At 51.0% G+C, this 19,476-nt stretch overlaps 6 protein-coding genes across 6 annotated transcripts; 1 reads left to right on the forward strand and 5 right to left on the reverse strand.

The window, feature by feature from the left end:
* Nucleotides 1–159: 159 nt before the first annotated feature.
* ALT_3572 (cytochrome P450) lies at nucleotides 160–1,835 on the reverse strand (the record flags this gene model as incomplete). Its single annotated transcript, XM_033556513.2, has 3 exons — nucleotides 160–610; nucleotides 676–1,482; nucleotides 1,534–1,835. The coding sequence occupies 3 exons, from the start codon at nucleotides 1,833–1,835 to the stop codon at nucleotides 160–162; spliced, it is 1,560 nt and encodes a 519-aa protein (XP_033412404.2).
* An 883-nt stretch (nucleotides 1,836–2,718) lies between these two features.
* Nucleotides 2,719–5,322, reverse strand: ALT_3573 (DNA cross-link repair protein PSO2; the record flags this gene model as incomplete). Its single annotated transcript, XM_089599599.1, has 2 exons — nucleotides 2,719–4,308; nucleotides 4,408–5,322. The coding sequence occupies 2 exons, from the start codon at nucleotides 5,320–5,322 to the stop codon at nucleotides 2,719–2,721; spliced, it is 2,505 nt and encodes an 834-aa protein (XP_089455937.1).
* A 751-nt stretch (nucleotides 5,323–6,073) lies between these two features.
* On the reverse strand, nucleotides 6,074–6,576 carry ALT_3574 (Sm-like protein LSM2; the record flags this gene model as incomplete). Its single annotated transcript, XM_089599600.1, has 3 exons — nucleotides 6,074–6,162; nucleotides 6,236–6,486; nucleotides 6,563–6,576. 3 exons carry the CDS (start codon nucleotides 6,574–6,576, stop codon nucleotides 6,074–6,076), a joined length of 354 nt encoding a protein of 117 aa, XP_089455938.1.
* Nucleotides 6,577–7,192: 616 nt separating this feature from the next.
* ALT_3575 (uncharacterized protein) lies at nucleotides 7,193–10,123 on the reverse strand (the record flags this gene model as incomplete). Its single annotated transcript, XM_033556510.2, has 1 exon — nucleotides 7,193–10,123. The coding sequence occupies one exon, from the start codon at nucleotides 10,121–10,123 to the stop codon at nucleotides 7,193–7,195; it is 2,931 nt and encodes a 976-aa protein (XP_033412401.2).
* Nucleotides 10,124–11,438: 1,315 nt separating this feature from the next.
* ALT_3576 (ribulose-phosphate 3-epimerase RPE1) lies at nucleotides 11,439–12,352 on the forward strand (the record flags this gene model as incomplete). The annotated part of the gene is made up of 3 exons (XM_033556509.2): nucleotides 11,439–11,681; nucleotides 11,760–12,011; nucleotides 12,089–12,352. 3 exons carry the CDS (start codon nucleotides 11,439–11,441, stop codon nucleotides 12,350–12,352), a joined length of 759 nt encoding a protein of 252 aa, XP_033412400.2.
* A 286-nt stretch (nucleotides 12,353–12,638) lies between these two features.
* Nucleotides 12,639–13,726, reverse strand: ALT_3577 (uncharacterized protein; the record flags this gene model as incomplete). Its single annotated transcript, XM_033556508.2, has 2 exons — nucleotides 12,639–13,430; nucleotides 13,511–13,726. The coding sequence occupies 2 exons, from the start codon at nucleotides 13,724–13,726 to the stop codon at nucleotides 12,639–12,641; spliced, it is 1,008 nt and encodes a 335-aa protein (XP_033412399.2).
* Nucleotides 13,727–19,476: the final 5,750 nt, after the last annotated feature.

Consider the following 19,476-nt stretch of genomic DNA (forward strand, 5'->3'; position numbering starts at 1 on the left):
TCGAAGAAAGTGATCGTGTATATAGAAACATGAGAGAAGAAAGGAGAAAAATATATTTATTTACAGCTGATTCATTGCATTGTCGCGAGCCCCCATCCAAGCCAATTCCTCCCAAGTCATATCCTAGATTCAGCCGTCATACTGTTCAACTGGCGGTGTTTAAATAGAAGCATGCGCAGCCCTCCGCTTCATCCCGACAATCAAACCCAGAGGCTTGCGCAGGAAGCCCTCACGCGTCTCCATGGGTCCATCCTGCTGCATTTCGAACTCGAAGAGCCGGAAGATCGTGCCGGTCATGACAAGCAGCTCCATTTCGGCGACGTTGCGGCCGACACAGGCGCGCGGACCAGTAGAAAAGGGAATGAAAGCGGCCTTTTGGCGCGCGGTGAGGCGGGCGGGATCCCAGCGTTCGGGGACGAATTGCTCGGCGTCGGGGCCCCAGATTTCCTTGGAGCGGTGGATGGTGTAGCTGGGGACGGAGACGACGTCGCCGGGGTAGAAGGTGTGGCCGGAGATGGTGACTGGGGGGTTGCCGGGGGGGATCTCGCGGGGAAGACCCATGGCGGAGGTGCTGTGGATGCGCATAGTTTCCCAGATGACCCATTGCAGGCTGAAAAAGGGTTGTTAGCCAATAATGAAAGGGAAAGGGCGAGGGTACAGGACGTAGGGACATACTAGGGAATATCTTTGACCATGGCGTGCGTGGGAACATCGACGTCGTCGGGAATAGCCTCGTCGAGGACCTTCTGGAGCTTGGGGATGACGCCAGGGGTAGACATGCACCAGTAGAGGATCGCGCAGGTGGTGTTGGAGGTAGTATCCGAACCAGCGATGAGCTGGGTCAAGGCCTCGGCAGTGAGTTCCTCGCGGCCGAGCTTGTTGCCGTTGCTGTCCTTGCCTTCCATCAGGCGAGACAGAAGATCGACACGGGTGTTCTTCGCCATGACTTCGGGCTTGAGGCGCTCGTTGACACGGGCAACGGCGATACCAGCCAGGTTTTCAACGGCTTGAATGCCATCCTTGAAGAAGCGGTCGGGGAGATACTTGGCATAGGGGATGAGTCTGGGGAGACAGCCGAGAGTAGCAGAGACCTCACCACGGCGGTTGAGAACCTCGACAGCCTGTACGTAGGTGGGATCCGAGTCAGGCGTCTTTCGCATCTCGGCAATATCCTTGCTCTTCTCGAGCATTCCAAAGGGAGCACCAAAGGCAAGGTCGCCAATGATGTCAAAAGCCAGATAGTTGAACCAATTGAGAGCGTCGATGGTGGCATAGCCGGAAAGGGGGTTCCCATTGAGCTTGGCGAGCTTGGTCCACTGCTGAACGAACAGCTCGACGTTTTGGTGGATGTACTGCTCGAACTGGCCAATGGACTTCATACTGAAGGTATGAGAGACAGTCTTGCGCTTGCGGGTATGTTCTTCACGGTCGCGAGTATTGAAAAGACCGCGACGAATCGAGACAAAGGCATCATAAAAATCGCTGTAGGGTAATAAGTAGAAACTCGGAAGATATCATGGGGATACCACATACGATTTGAGGAAGCCATTTCCGTGTCCGTAGATAGCTTGAATTGCAGCGTCGTCCGCGATAGAGACCTGTCTTGGCGCAATGCGGACGAGTTTTCCGTATTTCTTATGGGCCTCATCCACCTTCAGGAACCGATGACCTCTACGGGCTTGCAGGAGCAGCCAGAGGTTGCTAAAGGCAGCAAAGCTCGGAGAAGGAATATCACGTAGGTGCGATTTCTGCAGGTACGGAACGATGTAGTAAGCGGCAAGGAGACCCAGCAGGATAAAACCTGTGTTCTGCGGGGTGAGGAGCTCGGTGATCATGGTGGGCCGATCCAAAATCTCAATCTGCAAATCTGCCAGTTCTAAGCAGGATTGCTCAACTATTAGTCACCGCGCCGATGTAGTTAGATGCTGTGTTGCAATGGTCTGATAGGGCTGCCATCAATTGCAACTAAGCGCACATTGACGGCTTCCAAACCGGGCGGACTAACCTTTTTGGTAGCTAGTTCGGACAAACGCTTTTGCACGCTAAAGAGCGATAAACGAAAACGGCCAGGATTCTCTCAAAGACAGACTCAAGTCGATCACAAAGAGCCAAAATCTAATCCATGGCACTCTGCTGATGATATAGTCTGCCAACAAACCTTCGCAGACACTGCAGTGGTGCGGCCTATTTATGGATTGGAAGATTGGAACGGAAGAGGGGAAACCCCGAGGCTATCCAAATGACGGATCTGGGGTTCGGGAGTCTGGGGTTGGGCCAACAGCCGATCTTCGACCCCGACACTGCGTTCCCACCGCTTCACCGCTCGGTTATTCAGTTTTTGACTCTTGGTGCTAGTATCAAGAGTGGGGTTGACGATCATCTTGTTGGCCAAGACAAACCTTGTCTTGTAATTGGAGGTTCATATTGGTGATGGTGAGGAGGAAGAGCAAGTGGTCTCGTCGCCTGCCTGCCTGCCGGGATGCCTGATCCCAAATGTGTCAAAGATGCAGATGATACAGACTACTCCCAATATAGTACAGATCTTTGCATATTTACAGCTGACAAACTGAGCTTACGAGGCCTTGTACTAGTAGTAAATGGTGTGGAGCATCTCAATCTATATATCGACATATGCACATGATATATCAGAGAATAGAGAGACCGGTCATATATGCTGCCTAGAACTATGTACATCTCTATCAACAGTAGGCTGCACATTTACCATCGTTCTCCCTCTACTCGGTACAGTCCACTCTTCCTCTTTTCGGCCTCCCACCGTTCGAACCATGCCTTCATTCGCTCCCGACTCTTCCGGCTACCCACATTCACGGTCGGGATTATCCGACCTATCCGTAAGGCGCAGCAGAACATAGTCAGCTCACGGAAAGAGCTGTGTTCGCTGTATGGTACCCCGTAGCACGCGCTCTCCCGCGTACTGCCTCTTTGAGGTGTCAGATCGCGTGCCGAAAACGGCGTTTTCCATTGCGGTGAGTGCAACACCGTGGACACGGGCGGGTTGTCCAGCATTCGACCTGCCGGCGGGCGGTAGCTCCACCCCGTCGGCCGAAAGCCTACAATGCGCGAGAAATGCGGCTTCATTGAGTCCAAGTAGTCGGCCAAGGTTTCTGCACGAATCTCAAAGAGCGTCTGCATATGCACCTGAGCCTCAGTCGGATCATCGGTGAGCAGTGAGGATAATTCCGGGTCTTCTAAGCACGCGCACACTCGCTTCTTGGCTGGAGTGGCATATATCTTGCTTTTGAGTGCTCGAGCAATACCAAGACATATTCGCTCCTTGCCGATACTGTATGTCCCTATGACAACAAGCAACCGACCCCGAGCGCGGGCGGCCTGGTTCTCTGAATTGCCACGGGATCCGCTCATCGCAGAAAAGAATCGGCTCATAACCCTCCCTGCACCAGAGCTTTCCTTCTGCAACAGACTCTGACCGACACCTCCTTCCGGATTCTGGTCGAGACTGACACACAAATTCGCGCATGCTTCGATGACATCCTCCTGGCTGGGGAACGCATACTTAGGACTCATATATGTCGTGTCAAGGTAACAAACGTCAATTTTCTGTGGACGGCGTTGGCCAGTAGCAGGGTCATCTATTTCCGGCCGCAAAAGTGCATGTTGCACATGTGTGGGAGATGCTCGAAAGTCTCCACAGTGCAAGATTCGTTGTACTCTCGCAGATGGTCCGGATCCCGCCTGTTTCTCGAAAAGGAAAATGGCGCTCCCAGGGCAGTGATTGGCCTCGATCATGGTGACATGCACGCCATTCGTTTCAGGGACCTCTGTCTTCGTTTCGAATTGCAGGTCTACCACCCATTTGGGGTCAACTTTGAGTTGCTGACGCACTAGATTAGCCGTAGCCCTGCTGCAGTAAATAGGGCCATGTCGCCAGGACGATGTGAGACCTATATAGTGATCACTATGATAGTGACTGAGAAAATAGGCGGCACAGCCTTCCACAGCGCCGTAGCGAAACGCATCCACACAGATGGAAAAGCCAGGAAGAATCTTGTAGAACGGGCAGGTTCGTTGATAAGCCTGCTTCCCGCGAGACGCAATCTCTCCTGCTGCTGCAGTCGCCCAAGCGACATCTTCAGCGTTTCCAGCCATAATCTTTGAGAAAGCTGAGTTTGGCTTTGTACCCCCTGAAAATGGGTCACGTTGAGCTGGTCGTGGAACTGCAGCCCGATCGGACCGCGATAGGGCTTGCTTCGGAGCGTTTGAGGGTGTTTCCGCTGAGTTAGCCGTAGACTTCCCATCGAGACAATCGTTAACATGCAGGCTCACATCCTGCAACAAATCAGTCTAAGGTCCAAGCTTTTGGAATCCAAACCGGCATCTTACCGCCTCGCTTAACCCTGATAGATCTGACTGGCATATCGGACATACAGGGCCTTCACCACCGGAACATTCGATAACATCATTCATCCCTAAGGAATCATTCATGATGGTTGGGTCAAGGAAATCCTCCTTCTCGCCAGCATCTTCGTCTGCGTAAAATGGATCAAGGGTATCGTCGCCGTCTAGGAACTTATCGTCTTCTATATCGTCAAAATTTGCGAATTCATCGTCTCCTGCGTGACTCGTGGCTTCTCTTACCAATGAGGGCGCGGCGACAGCGGGCGGTTGCTCTTTAAGTGCCGGATTAACATCAACACTACTAGTTGGAATTTTTTCCTCGTTTCCGGTCGTGGTCCGCTCAAAGCTTGGTCCTCCTTGGTCTATCTCCTTGAAGGCACCCAGATCGTCGCCCAGATCGTCCTCGCTGTCTGATTCATCGATAAAAGGACCACTAACTTGCCGGGCCTTGGTAGGTTTGGCCGGACGGGAAATATCGGCCTGATCAACCGCTGGGGAAGAGTCCACTTTTCGTCGCTTGACCGAGTTTCCGTCCTCGTTATATCTCCCATCTTCTGGCTGTGGCGCATCTTCATTCCCGTCCTCATCTCCCCAGATATCATCCGGTGTCCTCGACCGAGATTCGCGAGTGTCGGAAGTACGAGTTCCCGTCGGCAATGACTTCGATCCATTCTTATCCTCCAGAAACAGACTGCCAGTCGTATTACTCGCTTGCGAGCTACCTTGTCTGCGTAAGGAAATGGGATTATTACCGCTCCCACTCGAACGCTCAACCTTGGTTGCAAACTGCGTGATTCGAGGCTGCCGAGAGGTGGCTTGCGGGGGCCCGTCGGCTTTCTGGAAGAAATTCAGCAGACTGGCATTCCGTTTCACCTGCGTCTTCTGCTTTGAGCCGGCTGCTGTCTTTGATGGAGTGAATCCTTTTCGCGCCTGGGTGCCCGCCATTGTCGATCTTCAAACGGATACTTGCAAGGACTTCGGGGAAATCGGCGGGATCATGCGGGCACGTCGTCGTCGGTATAACGATGGCAATTCGTTTATCGCTCGCTCCAGGGGCATGCCTTCCGTATTCACATGAAGCAGGGAAATTTCCCGTCACCCTTGTTCAGGAAACATACAAGTTCGTGTCGTCATGAGTCATGTAATTGGCGGTTGAAGAAGCCAAAGCAGAAGGGCGCGGCCGGCGCGGCGAATCCTGATTTTCGCGACGCGAGGTCACGTGCGTATATGGGCTTGAGTGCTGGTTTCTGTACGCTCTACGAGAGACACCCTCAGATTCAACCACATTTGCTACCATTGACAGTAAGAAAACAATAAGCATATTGCTTCTTGGGTTGATGATCCGATCATTGAATCTAAATCTAGTTGGGCTTCTCGGACGCCCTCACTTCCGAAATCTGAGAGCTATTCTAACGTCCGATCACCATTGCGGATATAAGCCAGCGGTCAGAAAGGCAGCTGAAGCATAAAATAACCGCTCTTTTCGCCCGTTGAAATCATTAATATGCCCTCCTGTGGTATCATATTTCTCAACCACGATCACCCTCATTCCAACTTGTAATATTCCCCCGCAATCAGTTCGTTCGTGGAACATAAAGTGAGATCGCATCGTGAGCGATCATGTAAGAGTCAATTGAGTGATATGCATCGTCGTAGATAGATGGCCTCGAAGAAAAAGGTAGAATCCAATCACCGATCACCGAGCTTTTCCGGCTTGGTTCGCGGCCTCTGTGGAGAGATTACCAGTTAGCACCCGTCTAACAGAAATGATATGGTTCACCCGGGCTACAATCCCAGAGCCCAGCAGTGCAAAGAAATCGCCTCAGCTATGCCGAACCCGCAGTATCTCACGACGTACCTCTCCGCGTAGCGTCTTCTAAAAGACCAACATCGACCTCTGACCGAGGCAACATGACATATCGCACCACGCTACCACGGATGAACATGTTCTTCACCGAGGAGAGATGAGGGTATTTGTCCAAATCGAGGACGTCGACATCGTCAAGCTTGATGTTGAGGTATTGATCGACCGACTTCAAGGTTCCGCGGATACGGATATCATTCTTGAGCTCGATGGTGACGGTCTGGTTGGTGAGGGTCTTGAAAAAGCTATAGAGAGGCAGAAAGTCAGCTATAGGACCAGCCGAAAGTGATGATGAGCCAGCTATAACTCTTAGTGGCATACCTGAAGAAAAGCATGGTCGCGACGTTAGGGCGATGGAGGGGTAGTCGAAAGAAAAATCAAGGCGCTATCGCATTGCCTGTCAGGTTTTGTAAATGGGTGGTATATTGCCTCCCGTGTCCCTCTTTGATGAGAACCAGAAACGCGAAGGGCGAAATATCCTGAAGTTGGGGATTTGAATTTCATGTCGCATTGCGTCGGTCGGGTTGTTGAACTCAGCAGGATCGCATCACGTGATTTTATCTCTGGTTTAGCTGGAGGCACAGGAATAACATCAAAGTATAGTCGATGGGTAACAACGAATTCGACATGCCGATTAGGACTAATATGACGACTAGTTCTACAGTGGGAGATTTTATCAGAAAAAACATATGGCTGAGGTCTTACCCGCAAGTGTGTCTACGTCTCTTCGCTGCTGTATATAAATAGCATTTGTCGTAAATATTTCAGCGAGCTAGATCAAATCTCGCGGTCTCTCGAACCAGGCGTATCAGACATGCGTTACGGGGAGTCCTCAATCATTATTAAATTATAGGCTGCCACCAGGGCAATAGGGGTATCAAACTATAAGGCCGATCCAACTAACATAAAGCATCATCAAAGGGAGTGTAGTTCGAGAAACCAGTTCTCAGGTCAAACAAAACAGTTACCGGTTCGAAGACGCGAGGGCGGAATCTTGCGTTTGGGCTTCGTCGCCCATCCAGACAGGCAGGTCCAGCCTGCGCCGTTCTTGCGACCCTCATCAAAAACGCTACCAATACCTTCAAGCAACCGGTGTCGCTCCCGACCCATCTCGACTTGCAACTTGAGAAGCCATTGCTCCCACATCCAGCCTCCAAAGAGACCTGTCACGCTGGCGATGTCCGCCGTACTGCCTACAGGCCCGTGCACAGCTTCGTATTCGTCGACCCAGCTCTTGACTCGAGGGTCTGGCGTCTCTCGGGGAAGTTGTGCTTTTACAGGCTCCATGCCCATAGGCAGAAACGTCCATGCCCTCTTTACACCTACGAAGCCTCCGCTTCGCAAGCGCCCGAGGAAGCTCTTTGTTGGTAACGGGTCATATCCCCTAGTTCTGAGGTTGAAAGCGAACTCAACCGAAGCAGCGGTGGCATACGGTCCTGCGCGTGAAATCTCGGCGTCCATCACGAAAAACTCCAGATAACCCCCAGGCTTGAGGCAGCGGCGGCATTCCTGTAGGCAAAGGTCGTACTCATCCTGCGTCTCCCCGACTGGGCGCTCGTTCTTCAGCAAGGCAGGAAGCGACCGGGCCGAGATCAGGTCGAACTTGTTGTCCGAGAACGGTAGTTTCCACAGTTGTGTCACGGAAATCTGGCAATGGTTAGGCGGGCCTTTGATGCCATAATTTACTGCTTGGTGCTCAGTAAACACAGTATAGACTTTAACGTTGGGATAATCGTGGGCAAGCTGCCATGCCCATTCGCAGGAGGCGTGTCCGCCCAGATCCAAAACCCTCACCCGGCGTCCTCTAGGCTTTTGGGGAGGCGCGGGTTGTGCAGTTGCCGTCGAAAGCCGCCTCCTGGCTGGACTGGTGACCAGGTGGCCGCCATTCAAGTACTTGAGAGCATCCATGGCCCACATGGGCGGACGAAGCTGAGATAAGACCAATTGCTCCTTCTCCAGGATGGAGAATTGTGCCTTCTCTGCCAATACCGACGTAAGTACAGAATTGCGGGGAGCCTGTGAGAATGGACCCTTGTAGGGAGGTCGTTCGGGGCGCACAAGCTCATAATTCCCCAGCAAACAGTTGATATGCATACTGAGCAAACCTGATCGAATTGACTGCACAGCGTCAAAGCGCGTGCTCCGATGAATGAAGCTGTCTCGACGAGTCGAAAGCCCAAGCACCGATTGGAAGCCTCGCCAATAGATCGAGTCTTTACTCGCCAGGGCAGAAGGTGGTCTGGCTGCTTCAGATACGGACTCGGCGAAGCGGACTGATTTTTTGCGACATAACCCAGGGTCGTTCTGCTCACAATCATCTCGAAACCCTTCAAGTGCGTCCGAGTCTTCTTTCTCCAATGAGTTGACAGGATTAGTTTCGCGGAGCGCAGCAAGATAGGTCTGCTGCGCCGCCAACCAGACACTCGTCCGATCCAGACTCGACATTGCCTTTCTTTTCAGTTCCTCCTCGTAGTCTTCATCCCGATCCTGGCTTTCGCAATAGGTGGCCGGCCTTGAAATCTCGTGCACTGCATCCGCTACTGGGCTCACAGGGCTGTCTTGATGTCTCAGGGGGAACGATGACGCCTCCGACGGTATCTTGATTGCAGTTGGAGGTCCCTCGGGGACATAGGTCGCAGTCAATTGCTCCTCGGTGCATCGATCGGGACATTCAATAATTTGTTCGACTACTTCTCCATCATCGCGACCAAAGGGCAAGTTGTAGAAACTTTCCGCGATGGCAGAAGAGGGCGGCATAGCAGTTCTAGGAATCGACCAAGTGTGACGAGCTCGAGCCCCAAGTGACGCAAAGAATCCTCCGGGAGAAGGTATACTGAGTCCACTGAAGCTGTATCCGGAGAGGGCTGAGGCTGGAGTCGCATCATCGGCGCTGCGAGGACGCTCGACAGGTAGCTCGAGCTCCCACATCTCTTCGTTCTGAGCAGATGTTTCTGACCAGGGCTCTGGTGTGCCACCCAGTGGGATGTGCCTCAAAGTTGCGAGGGCATCTTCAGGAAGGAAAACGCCACCATCCGACGGCAATGTAGCCTGGCTGGGAATAGGTGGAAAGCTGCCGAGGACGTGTTGCCAATCTTCATCCGGATTCTCAATGGCTATCTCAATGCTTTGAACATCGGGGTCTATCCCATCGGTGTCAATGTCCGCATGTCGACTGTCTACCATTTCCGGCCGCACCTGCACGTCTGCGTCCCAGTCGGTATCTGGAAGGGACTGCAAGTCTGGAGTTACTGGCTCGCTGCTATTGGAGACCTGGTCCGAAGATACACTGCCATCCAAAGAGGGAGGCGCATTCAGAGCCGGTACTGTTCTCGCAAGCATGGACAGAGCAGCAGGTGAGACTGGTATCTTCGGCGGCGGCGTTGGAGGAACTGGAGAACTCTTTGGCGCATTGTGTAGCGAGGGCCACGTGGTTGATGAGGGTATTGTGAGGCTGGGGTACCGATTCCGATTCAGTGGCGAAGTAATTGAATTCCTTGTAGTGGGAGTTGTGAGGCTCGTCGGTCGGGAGCTTGAAAATGAAGTGCACTCGTCGCTCAACTCGGAGTCCTCATCCGTAACATCATACAGATCATCCAAGCTCTGCATCTGTCGCTGCCATTCCGTGTCCGAGCAAGATGACATCGTGCCGGCTGATAACGGCGAGCGAAGACGATTCAGCCTAGAGAGGGATAGGCTAGAAAGACCGGCGGTCATGAGCTTCAGCTGCGGAGCTGAGGTGATCGAATGAAACCCAACACCATTGTTCTCAACTTTGTCCGAGTCCGGACCCTCGCTTACTTCCTCGATTATGGTATTAAGTTTCGTCCCTCGGACCTGCCGAGAGGGCGGACATCTCGATGAAGTCCGAGAAGCGTCAGCCATCTTGTGCTGCGGTATTGACTGTTGATTCCGCTATTAGATTTAACTCCTCCGTTCAATGATTATAATCCGCGGAAATGAGAGAAATCAATCGGTACTTCTAGGGTATCTCAATCACAGGCGACACCGATCAACGGGTCTGCCAGTATTAATAAATCAAGGGACAATGTCAACGAATGGAGCCCAAGCTTCCAGAGCTCAAGGCACGATCACAACACGCAGAAAAGAAGAAGAGAACAGCACGACTGAGGACTAGCTGCAGAACATGAGGTTGTAGCGAACGACGCTGATAAATAGAGCCACATACCCGGAGGCAGGCGCGGGGATCTGAGGATCTCATCATCATTTCACACCAGCAACATTCGTGCAGAAACTACTGCACCATCGCGCACCTTGGGACGGGGTATCCTTGAGAAAGGCTTGGTAGAGGTACCACTATTGGTGGTTGTGTAGCAGGCGCGTCGCCGATAATAACAGGCCAGGCATCTTAGACCGAATCAGGGAGAATCTCGGAGCTATTGAACCTTGAACACACCAATCAAGATGAGGATGAAGTTCAAGTGGTCTGCAACGAAGCGCTCAGGGTGAACTTGCATATTGTTCACATGAGGAAGGGCACTGATTGGTGAGACGCAAGCGCCGAGTGGCTATGTTTAGAAGGCTTCGAGCAGACAGACAGGCAGAGTGATGACTCAACAATCAATGATGGGAATTGTTTCTTGATATTAATTCCTTATGTTCCTTTCCCCTCACCATAGTCTGAAAGGGCGGTTAATTTCGGAGCCATTAAGTGGTCACCTCTTGGAGAACCAGCAGAGACCCCAAGAAGACAACAACAATACCAGGTCATTGGGCCATAATCCTATTGAAGATCCAATGACTGATAAGAATTATCGATTCCGAGATTAAATGGCAGTCGACGTTGCATCATGATCCTTCCCCGTGATCATTTGTTGATATGGTTACTTCTCAACCCCGGTTCAGGCATCCAGGCTGGCAGGGGCCCACGGACGGATCTACCCCACGTCCCACGTGAAAGTCACGGCCCTAGCCCTTATCGGCGACCAGATTGCCGTCGTCGGACTGACGTCGACCGGCAGCGGGAGCGGCGGTGATATCGACGCTGCTTATGTTATTCTTCCCTTCTTGTTTAGCTAGCTAGGACTGTATCTTTCCAGAAAGCTCTCCCTGCTATAGATCACTCTGTACAGCTCTACTCCTACCTCCAATTTCCTCATATACTGCTACTACTACATCTCCCTTTCTCAGCTGCTCAGTCTCAACTACTTCTACAAGCCCCTCTATCACTTACCCCACCATGTCTCCGCCAGCGATCATAGCTCCCTCCATCCTGAGCGCGGACTTTGCAGTCCTGGGCAATGAGTGCTCAACGAAGATCGCGCAGGGGGCCGATTGGTTGCACGTTGATATCATGGACGGCCACTTCGTTCCCAACATGACCTTTGGCGCCCCCGTTGTCACCAAGATCCGGTCCCATGTGGATCGCCCAACCCAGGCCCTTGGAAAGGGTACCTTTGACTGCCACATGATGATCATGGAGGTGAGCGCATCCCTCACAACGAACTCTATATCAACGTTTTCAATCTCCCTAGAGGAACCTGCTGACATGACTCTACAGCCCCATAAATGGGTCAAGGAGTTCAAATCCGCCGGATGCGATCTATACTGCTTCCACTACGAGGCCGCCATCTCGTCCGTCGCTGCTACGACCCCAGAAGACAAGGAGACCACCCGTCCGACAAGCCCGAAGGAACTCATCCGCTATATCCACGACCAGGGCATGCAGGCGGGCATTGCCATCAAGCCCGATACCCCCGTCGACGTCCTGTGGGATATCCTGGAAAACAAGGATGAGAACGAACGGCCTGATGTAAGCTTCCGCGGACTACCCTTGTGCGCTACGCATAGGTTACTGGATATCATACTAACGAGTCACTGTTGCTGTAGATGGTCCTCGTCATGACAGTACACCCCGGTTTTGGAGGTCAGAAGTTCATGGCCTCCGAGCTACCCAAGGTGAAGGCTCTCCGTGAACGGTACCCGGATCTGAACATCGAGGTCGATGGTGGATTGGGCTTGGGAACCATTGACCAGGCTGCTGATGCTGGTGCCAATGTTATCGTCGCTGGTTCGGCGGTGTTTGGCGCTCAGGACCCCGCCGACGTCATTGCGAAGCTGCGCGAAGCTGTTAACAAACGCCGCCAGACATAAACATATACCATTATATAGAAAGATCATAATTTTTTATTTTCAATATTGCTACATTCTAGCTACAGTGTGCAATTTCCATGTGATCTGGGCGCAGTGGTCGGGCTGCGAAAAAAAAGCCAGTAAACTCAGCATAAGGTAATCTAAATCTGAAGCATCAATGGCTGTTATCACGCGTTATATGAGACAGACAGCGAGTAAGAAATGCAACTTGGTATCATACACGAAGGAATCACGCAAGGAAAATTCTTTGAAGGTTGAAGCAGTTCGAAGAGACTGTTACCATGCCCTAATCATCAATGGTCACTGTCGCCTTAGATGCATCCTTAATATCCTGTTTCTGGGTTTCCTTGCCATGACTCTCCTCATCAGCCTTGTCATCCTCGCCGTCTGACTCTTCCACGATTGTCTCGTCCTGTCCAGCCCGCTCCGCATGTTCGTTCTTCAAAGCCGCTAATATTTCTTCATGACCGCCAGATATTGATTTGCGCAAGTCCTGAGCCACCTTCTCCATTTCCTCCGGAGAAGTCGCGGAGACAATAGAGCCGCGGTGATGTTGAACCAATCCTAGAGCTTCAGCATTATCAGCACGGAAATTGGCAGATGATTCTGCGGCGCACTCGGGCACCCTCAAAGGTGGACGCCCTCCAACGCCCCCGACAATTTCCGCAGGAACCACCGATCGCCGACGTACAGTTTCTTCTCCTCCTTTGTTCTCCCCGCTGCTCGAGGACTGCTCTTTCTGCTGTTCAGAGCCTGCGGAGGTGTTGTCCTTCTTGACTTCTGCGCCCATGTTGCCTTTGGCCTTTGCCGCAGCCTCCTCGCCCGCCTGTCGCAAGGCCAGCGTCACTGAATCATCCTTCTTCTCCTTCGCCGGCGGGCTCTGAATTTTGATTGTGCTTTGCTTCGGGGCTGCACTCTGTGCTGGAGGCTGTGGGGTAGCAGGGGTGGTAGATCCAGTGTTCGTCTGGGAGGTAGAGACAGGGTAGCTGGTGGCAGGGATGCTGTCGAAATCTTCCACGCTATCAATGTGCATCCTCAGCTCACCGTACTCATTCCACTCCTCGATGTCCTCTAGATCCTACATGAGCGAAACTATTAGTCGCGTAGCTCCGTCGATAGCTGTGTCTCCCTTCATCAGGGGGTATCGGAATGACCTACACCGACAACAGTGCCAAACTTCACCAGTCCAGGCAACTTTTTGCCCTTGGAACGACGGCCCCACAATTTACGAGCGGCCTCATCAGTAGCCACGTCAATTGCGCGAAAGGGAATTTTGTTGGCCTTCAAAATCGTCTCCAACCGTGCAGTGGCGGTGACAATGTGGGATGACCCCGCAGTGAGGGAGGTGTAGAGATAGAGAGTAGAGTCGGACATGTTGAGGTCGCAACGTGTAAGAGAGAGGGGGGAAAGTGACGATGACACGAAAGAAGATGTTGAGACTTTGGTATTTGTTGGTATCGAAGCGCAATATTCCTCCTCCTTTTCGCCAGGAATTTGTTATCTCCTTTTCAGAAGCGGAGCGGAAAAGGGCCTATGACGTGGCTGGAGCCCGCAACGCCCTTAATATAATCACGTGTCTCTGTGTTGTTTGCAAATGCGACAGTTGATGCTCAACTGAGGTTAAATCGTAATTACCATCAGAATTATCCCAGCTGTGATAAATGAAGGAGTGATGATCAGAAAGAAAGAGTGATGGTTCTCTTAAATATTGCCTGCGAAGGACCCAAGCTGCTGCTATCCGTAGTTCCCTCCCGAGTTAATCTCCAGCGGAAACTGCGATTGTATGGAGAGACCCAAACTTAAGGCGTGGCGATCTGACGTCAGGCAGATAGTTCCACCCATTTCCAGCATGATGGACGTTTTGGTTTCTATCCTTGGATTGCTTTTTCTGGTATACCTTACAAGTCGCTCGTGGTATTCATTGAAGGCGATTGTCTTAAAAGACAGGCACCCCCGTCCTAGTGGCCAACTGAGATCGGCCCGCCAGATGTATATAATTTGACTTACATACCCCATATCATTCATATGTCAACTCTGAATCCCATGTGGCTTTTTTGAAAATGAGTACTATTTTGTTTGCTACTTCGTGTCCCATTCCTAATAATTTGATTTCGGGTACTATTGACGATCTATGTTGAGTTCCGAATGCCGTGACGAACTGGAGTGCTTTGTACAGGGAACTGGCCGCGGGCGAGTGCCCCATAGGTCCTACAATATGACGCAATCTATCTGACCCGCTATGGAGGACTGGGGATGCTGGAAGTTGTTATATTGACACTGCATGGGCATAACTCCTGTCAAAAATCGTTCACCGACGGCAGAGGGGCTTATGGAAATGTTATACAGTCGTAGGAGAGGTACTCCCTTGCACATAACACAAAGCACGAAAAAAGTCGACACCGTTAGCCACCAGATAACATGGCAACCTTCTCCGCGTTGACCCTCCGAGATCCACTTCGCGGGGATTTGTATCCGCGAAGGATGCGTCGTCAGATAAGACTCCTCTGTATGGATGCTCAGTCATTTGTCCACCATGCGAAGCGATGATGGCAGAAGATATATCACAGGATCGAGGACATCTCTGAGCATCCCATCACGGTTATAAGGGCGAACGGTTATAAGGGCGAGTCGACAGTCCGGGGGTTTCTTATCCTAGACGAGTCTGACCAAGCCAACCCATGATGAAGTTGTAAATTTGACGTATCCACATAAAGACGAATTCGCAGATGTTTCAGATGACGACGAGTATTTGTATAGCCGAACGGAGGTACTTCACTCTGTACTGCCTGGGTCCCGAAAAAGAGATGACTTGATTTGAGCGTTGTCTGGGTGATTGGAATATCGCTGCAACCCAATGTCGACCAATGAATGGAGAGTGCGAAAGAGTCTTAGCATGAACCGGTCGCGCAGTCCCGACAATGGAAAGACCACGGGTGCTTAGACAAAAACGCTACCGTCCCAAAAACGGAAATTTGTCAACTCTACCTGTTCACTCAAGTCATAGCAAGACTTCAGGGAGAGTCGGAAACATCACAAACCGATTCTCCACAGGCCTGAGCGCAGAACCCCGGACTCCTTAGCACGCTGTTACTTTGCATCACGCCCTGCTATTGCAAGGATGTTGTCTTAATGCTCGAGTCCTCGCCTAATTGCCTCTCAACCTTCAGTTAGACGCGTCATCGATAACACGGAAGCCTGAGCCTCACCAAGACGAGACGGGCTGAAGAGGTGTCTGTCGACACCTGACCCTGTAGATACCCATTGGGCAAACATGAAGAAATGGTGCCTTGCCACTTCTTATATGAAGGCGAGCTTTGCGACGAGGCCCAGAGCTGAGCCATATGTCAACCTTCCAAATCTGTCTGCCGACATAGCCTGCTAAGTCAAAGACGAACCTAGAAGGCAAAAGTTGACCAGTTCATCAGAAAACAGAAATCCTACACCTTATGTACTTCGCCGAAAGAAGATGGTGGTCAGATTGGAACAGCAGCATAACCAAACTAGGCGAGAAACTCTAACTTATTGATATCATGTAGACGTGGAGGATTAGTTCCATGTTGTTGATGACCTGTTCAGCCCTTGTACTTGGAGACCTTCAGGCAGAAAGGTCTAGTTCGGGCATTTGCCCTTGCACATGCTCGAGCTGGAGGCTTGCTGAGGCACTTTACAGCTCACGACATTATGAGGAAGGTCCGAGTTTGTTCTTTTGTCTAACCCAGTGTCCTGAGGTGGGATAAGGCTTTTCTCTTGTGTGAACATAATACTGAATTATCGCGTGCGCCCTGCTCAGTTGTTGATTCGAGAAAGATAAGTCATGAGCCCCTTGCCGCTGTGGCTTTGCCTCTCCATGTTTGCAAAGGTTTCTAGCAAAATGATCATTGTATGGGCATGCGCACATGAAACTGCTATGATTGATGATGATAGTGGCCATAGAGTAAGTAGCCAAAGGTGAAAGGGGATGCGATGGCCTACCGATTTCCGTCTACAAAGGATTTCTGATACATCTGTCTGATCTACGCCGGATGGTGGCCCCACTTGGCCAAGGAGGTCACGTCTGGTCCAATATACACAAGTTAAGCAAAGCCACCAGTGAAAGCAGGTAGAGAATAGCGTGACCGTCGAGCCTATTTTTGGCTATCTGTACTTAGTAGGCGCTCCGTAGATACCCCTTGTTGATTGGGGATCCTTTTGTTCTAGTTACCAACACGGGGGAGTATGTACCAGGTAGCACCACTGTCAGCAACGAATTACAATGCTGTACTACTGACACCGTTCATACGACGCTCCCCCGATCATGACCGTTACGTAGCTGTCAGGCCGAATCAAGGCCTATGGTGACCTCATCTACCTGGCTCATGGCTTGGCTTTGTGCTCCATATTTGAGATCTGAAAGATGAAACGAAATTGCCCGTTAGCCGAAACAGTATCCATCAGAAAAGGAGAAAGGCTTGTAGACCATACACCCACTTGAATAGCGGTGTCTGTGAGGAAAGAAAGACGATCTCCAAGAGAACAGATAGTACTAAGAACTCGGCCAAGTATTGAAGTATCAAGCCCCTTTTGGCCGATTAGAGTAATTGCAGTAGGGTGTGGTTGTTGCAAAACATCTTCGAGACAGCATACTAGTACGAAAACAGAAATATGGAGCCCGGAGACCTGGACCACAAACGGACCTGATCACGTGCAACACGTGAGACGTTCGCTGCTCAGCATCTCCACTGCAAACCTAGAATTGTCGGTCGGTCAATAGTGGCAGGATCGCCATCCGATGTGCCCGTTGCAAAAGAAGCGATAGATGAGACTTCGGAGCTCCAGGGACATCGTGAGTACTGAGCACATAGCCCGTAGTTTAGTAGGGAGTCTCCCAGGGAGTCCTTCGAAATGGTCCGAAGTTGGGGATGGCCACGCGTGGCCGGGCATATGACCCGTGGGAGCCTTCCGAATGGTACCACGGGAAAGTTCCGTGGTCGGAATTGGTTTATTTTCGCGATGGCTCAAGATGGCCTCTCACCGCAGCAAGGGAATGGGTGACGACAGGTATTCTACATGATGTGAACTAGGGTGTCGTTCAGGCTGATGCACTGCCGTGCCTTGCACACAAGGGTCATTTGGGCAGCCAGAACATTAGTGCCTCAGGAACTAAATTCTCGTTTTAAGTCAATTTTCGCATCGTTGCTATCTTAGTCCTTCCGAGGAACAACACTTCGCCATACCGCTACTGGCCTGACTCCAAGCGCTCAAAATACTCAGGGTATGAATACCATGTCTGACCATCGGCTAGAGCGTCATCTGAACGCGGAGTTGGCCTAAGACGCCCGGCGACTGGCAGCAGGATAATGACGGATCCCGATACGGTGTAGGCTAGCGACGTGGCAGACCTCGAGTCGAAGGGTACAATCAAGTCACTTCCGGCTGGTCTGCAAACTGTGGCAGTACTACGTGCTCGAAAGAGTTGCTGACACTGCTGAGCCCAACTACGCTGGCTTGGAGGGTGGCCATGGAAAAGACTTACCCAAAGGCTCTGCGATACTTTGCGATCTCGTTGGTACCGCTGTAGGCGCGCTCAGGGGACGATGGAAGTATTTCCAGCCAAAATGGCTATCCGCTGAAGGGAATAGCCAGAAAGAATCATGAAGGGGATATAACACACTTTCTTCATCATCATCTATTAACACTTTGACAAGGCACATGAATCGAAGACTACACAAAATGTATCTACAAGTAATCCTGGCCACAACAACAACAAATCTTGCTGGTCTTTTGGTGTTCTCAAGACACCATAATAGTGATGAGAACCGATCACACTGATGATAGTAGCAGTGAATGTCTCCTGTCGTATTTCTTCATTTCAAGGACTGATTTTTAAGAGTTGGAGGAGTGGACAATAGTCCGTAATGCATCCCGTTTCCTTTCCTGCTGTCCTGGTGGCCCGGGGTTTGGTCGGCGCAATCCGTTTGGCTGCCTCACTTTTGAAAGACACCGTGTTCACCCTGTATTTTTCGAGGATAATATTTTCTGACCACTGTCGTCACCGCCTGGGTCTTTCAAGATAGTTTAGACACTCTAAGCCCAAAAGGGACTTCATCATTTCACTGCGGACAACTGGAGCTTTCTTTTTCTGGGTCCCTGCGCTTTGGACGTTGGCCAGTTAGCAGCGATCAGGTACTGCTAGTTTACCTAGCAGGTCACACTCCCCTTTTCCGCCGATCGAGGACGGGACAATTCACACTCCGTGTCTGTAGTACTCCGTACTCCATCCTAGATCCTGAATCCATTCGACCTGAACTAGACCAAGTAAGTTAGTGCCTTGGGCTCTTGGGTACCTTGCCCTGACAAAGTAGCGATCAACTATCAACTAACTATAGTTAGGAGCTGAGCTTTCCTTCTTCTGTAACTCCCAGGCTTACCTTATCCACCTTTAGATGGCGTCCTGCTCATCAGTTGGCTTGGACGAATTGATGTGACGTGACGACGTCAAACCGATATCCGCATAATAATTTGGAAAATAATCAGAAAAAGGCGAAAAAAAAAAAAAAAAAAAAAAAAAAAAAGAAACATTTGGCTTCTTCTCTAACCCAATCGTATGAAGCCAAAGAAGCCAGAAGTGTTCCAGACCTTCGATTCTGCCAGAAGTTCGTGGACTTCATCGTCAATCTCCATCTTCGTGGACTTCATCGTCAATCTCCATCGACGATTGCCTCTGATCCACCGACCCATGATCCGTATGATCTATCACCCAAGTAGGTATCGTAGCTTGCTCCTTAGTAGGGAGTAGTAGCAGTAGTCCATAATACCAACCAACTAACTAGGTACCTATCTATTCATTATTGTTCTAGTAGGCTCTTTAGTCAGTTATCTCGAAATAAATCTAGATAAACCATCTATCTAATTACTCCATCCCATCCTACCCAGTTTGAGCTAGGATCCCCACCCTGGTCGCTCCCCAAGTTTCAACTTTCAGATTCAGACCTTCTCTTCTGACAGATCTTCCGTCCCTTTTGTCTTTTCAGAAGATTCCATTACTGGACCTCCGAGCCGTGGGGATAGTTCGCATCAATCGATCTTACCCTCCCCATTTCTGTTTCTCATTTAAGTTCCATCCCTCCGCTTCGCCATCTTCTCTC

The sequence above is a fragment of the Aspergillus lentulus genome (genome assembly GCF_001445615.1).
Source record: "Aspergillus lentulus DNA, contig: Alt08, strain: IFM 54703, whole genome shotgun sequence".
Taxonomy (NCBI): Eukaryota; Fungi; Ascomycota; class Eurotiomycetes; order Eurotiales; family Aspergillaceae; genus Aspergillus; species Aspergillus lentulus.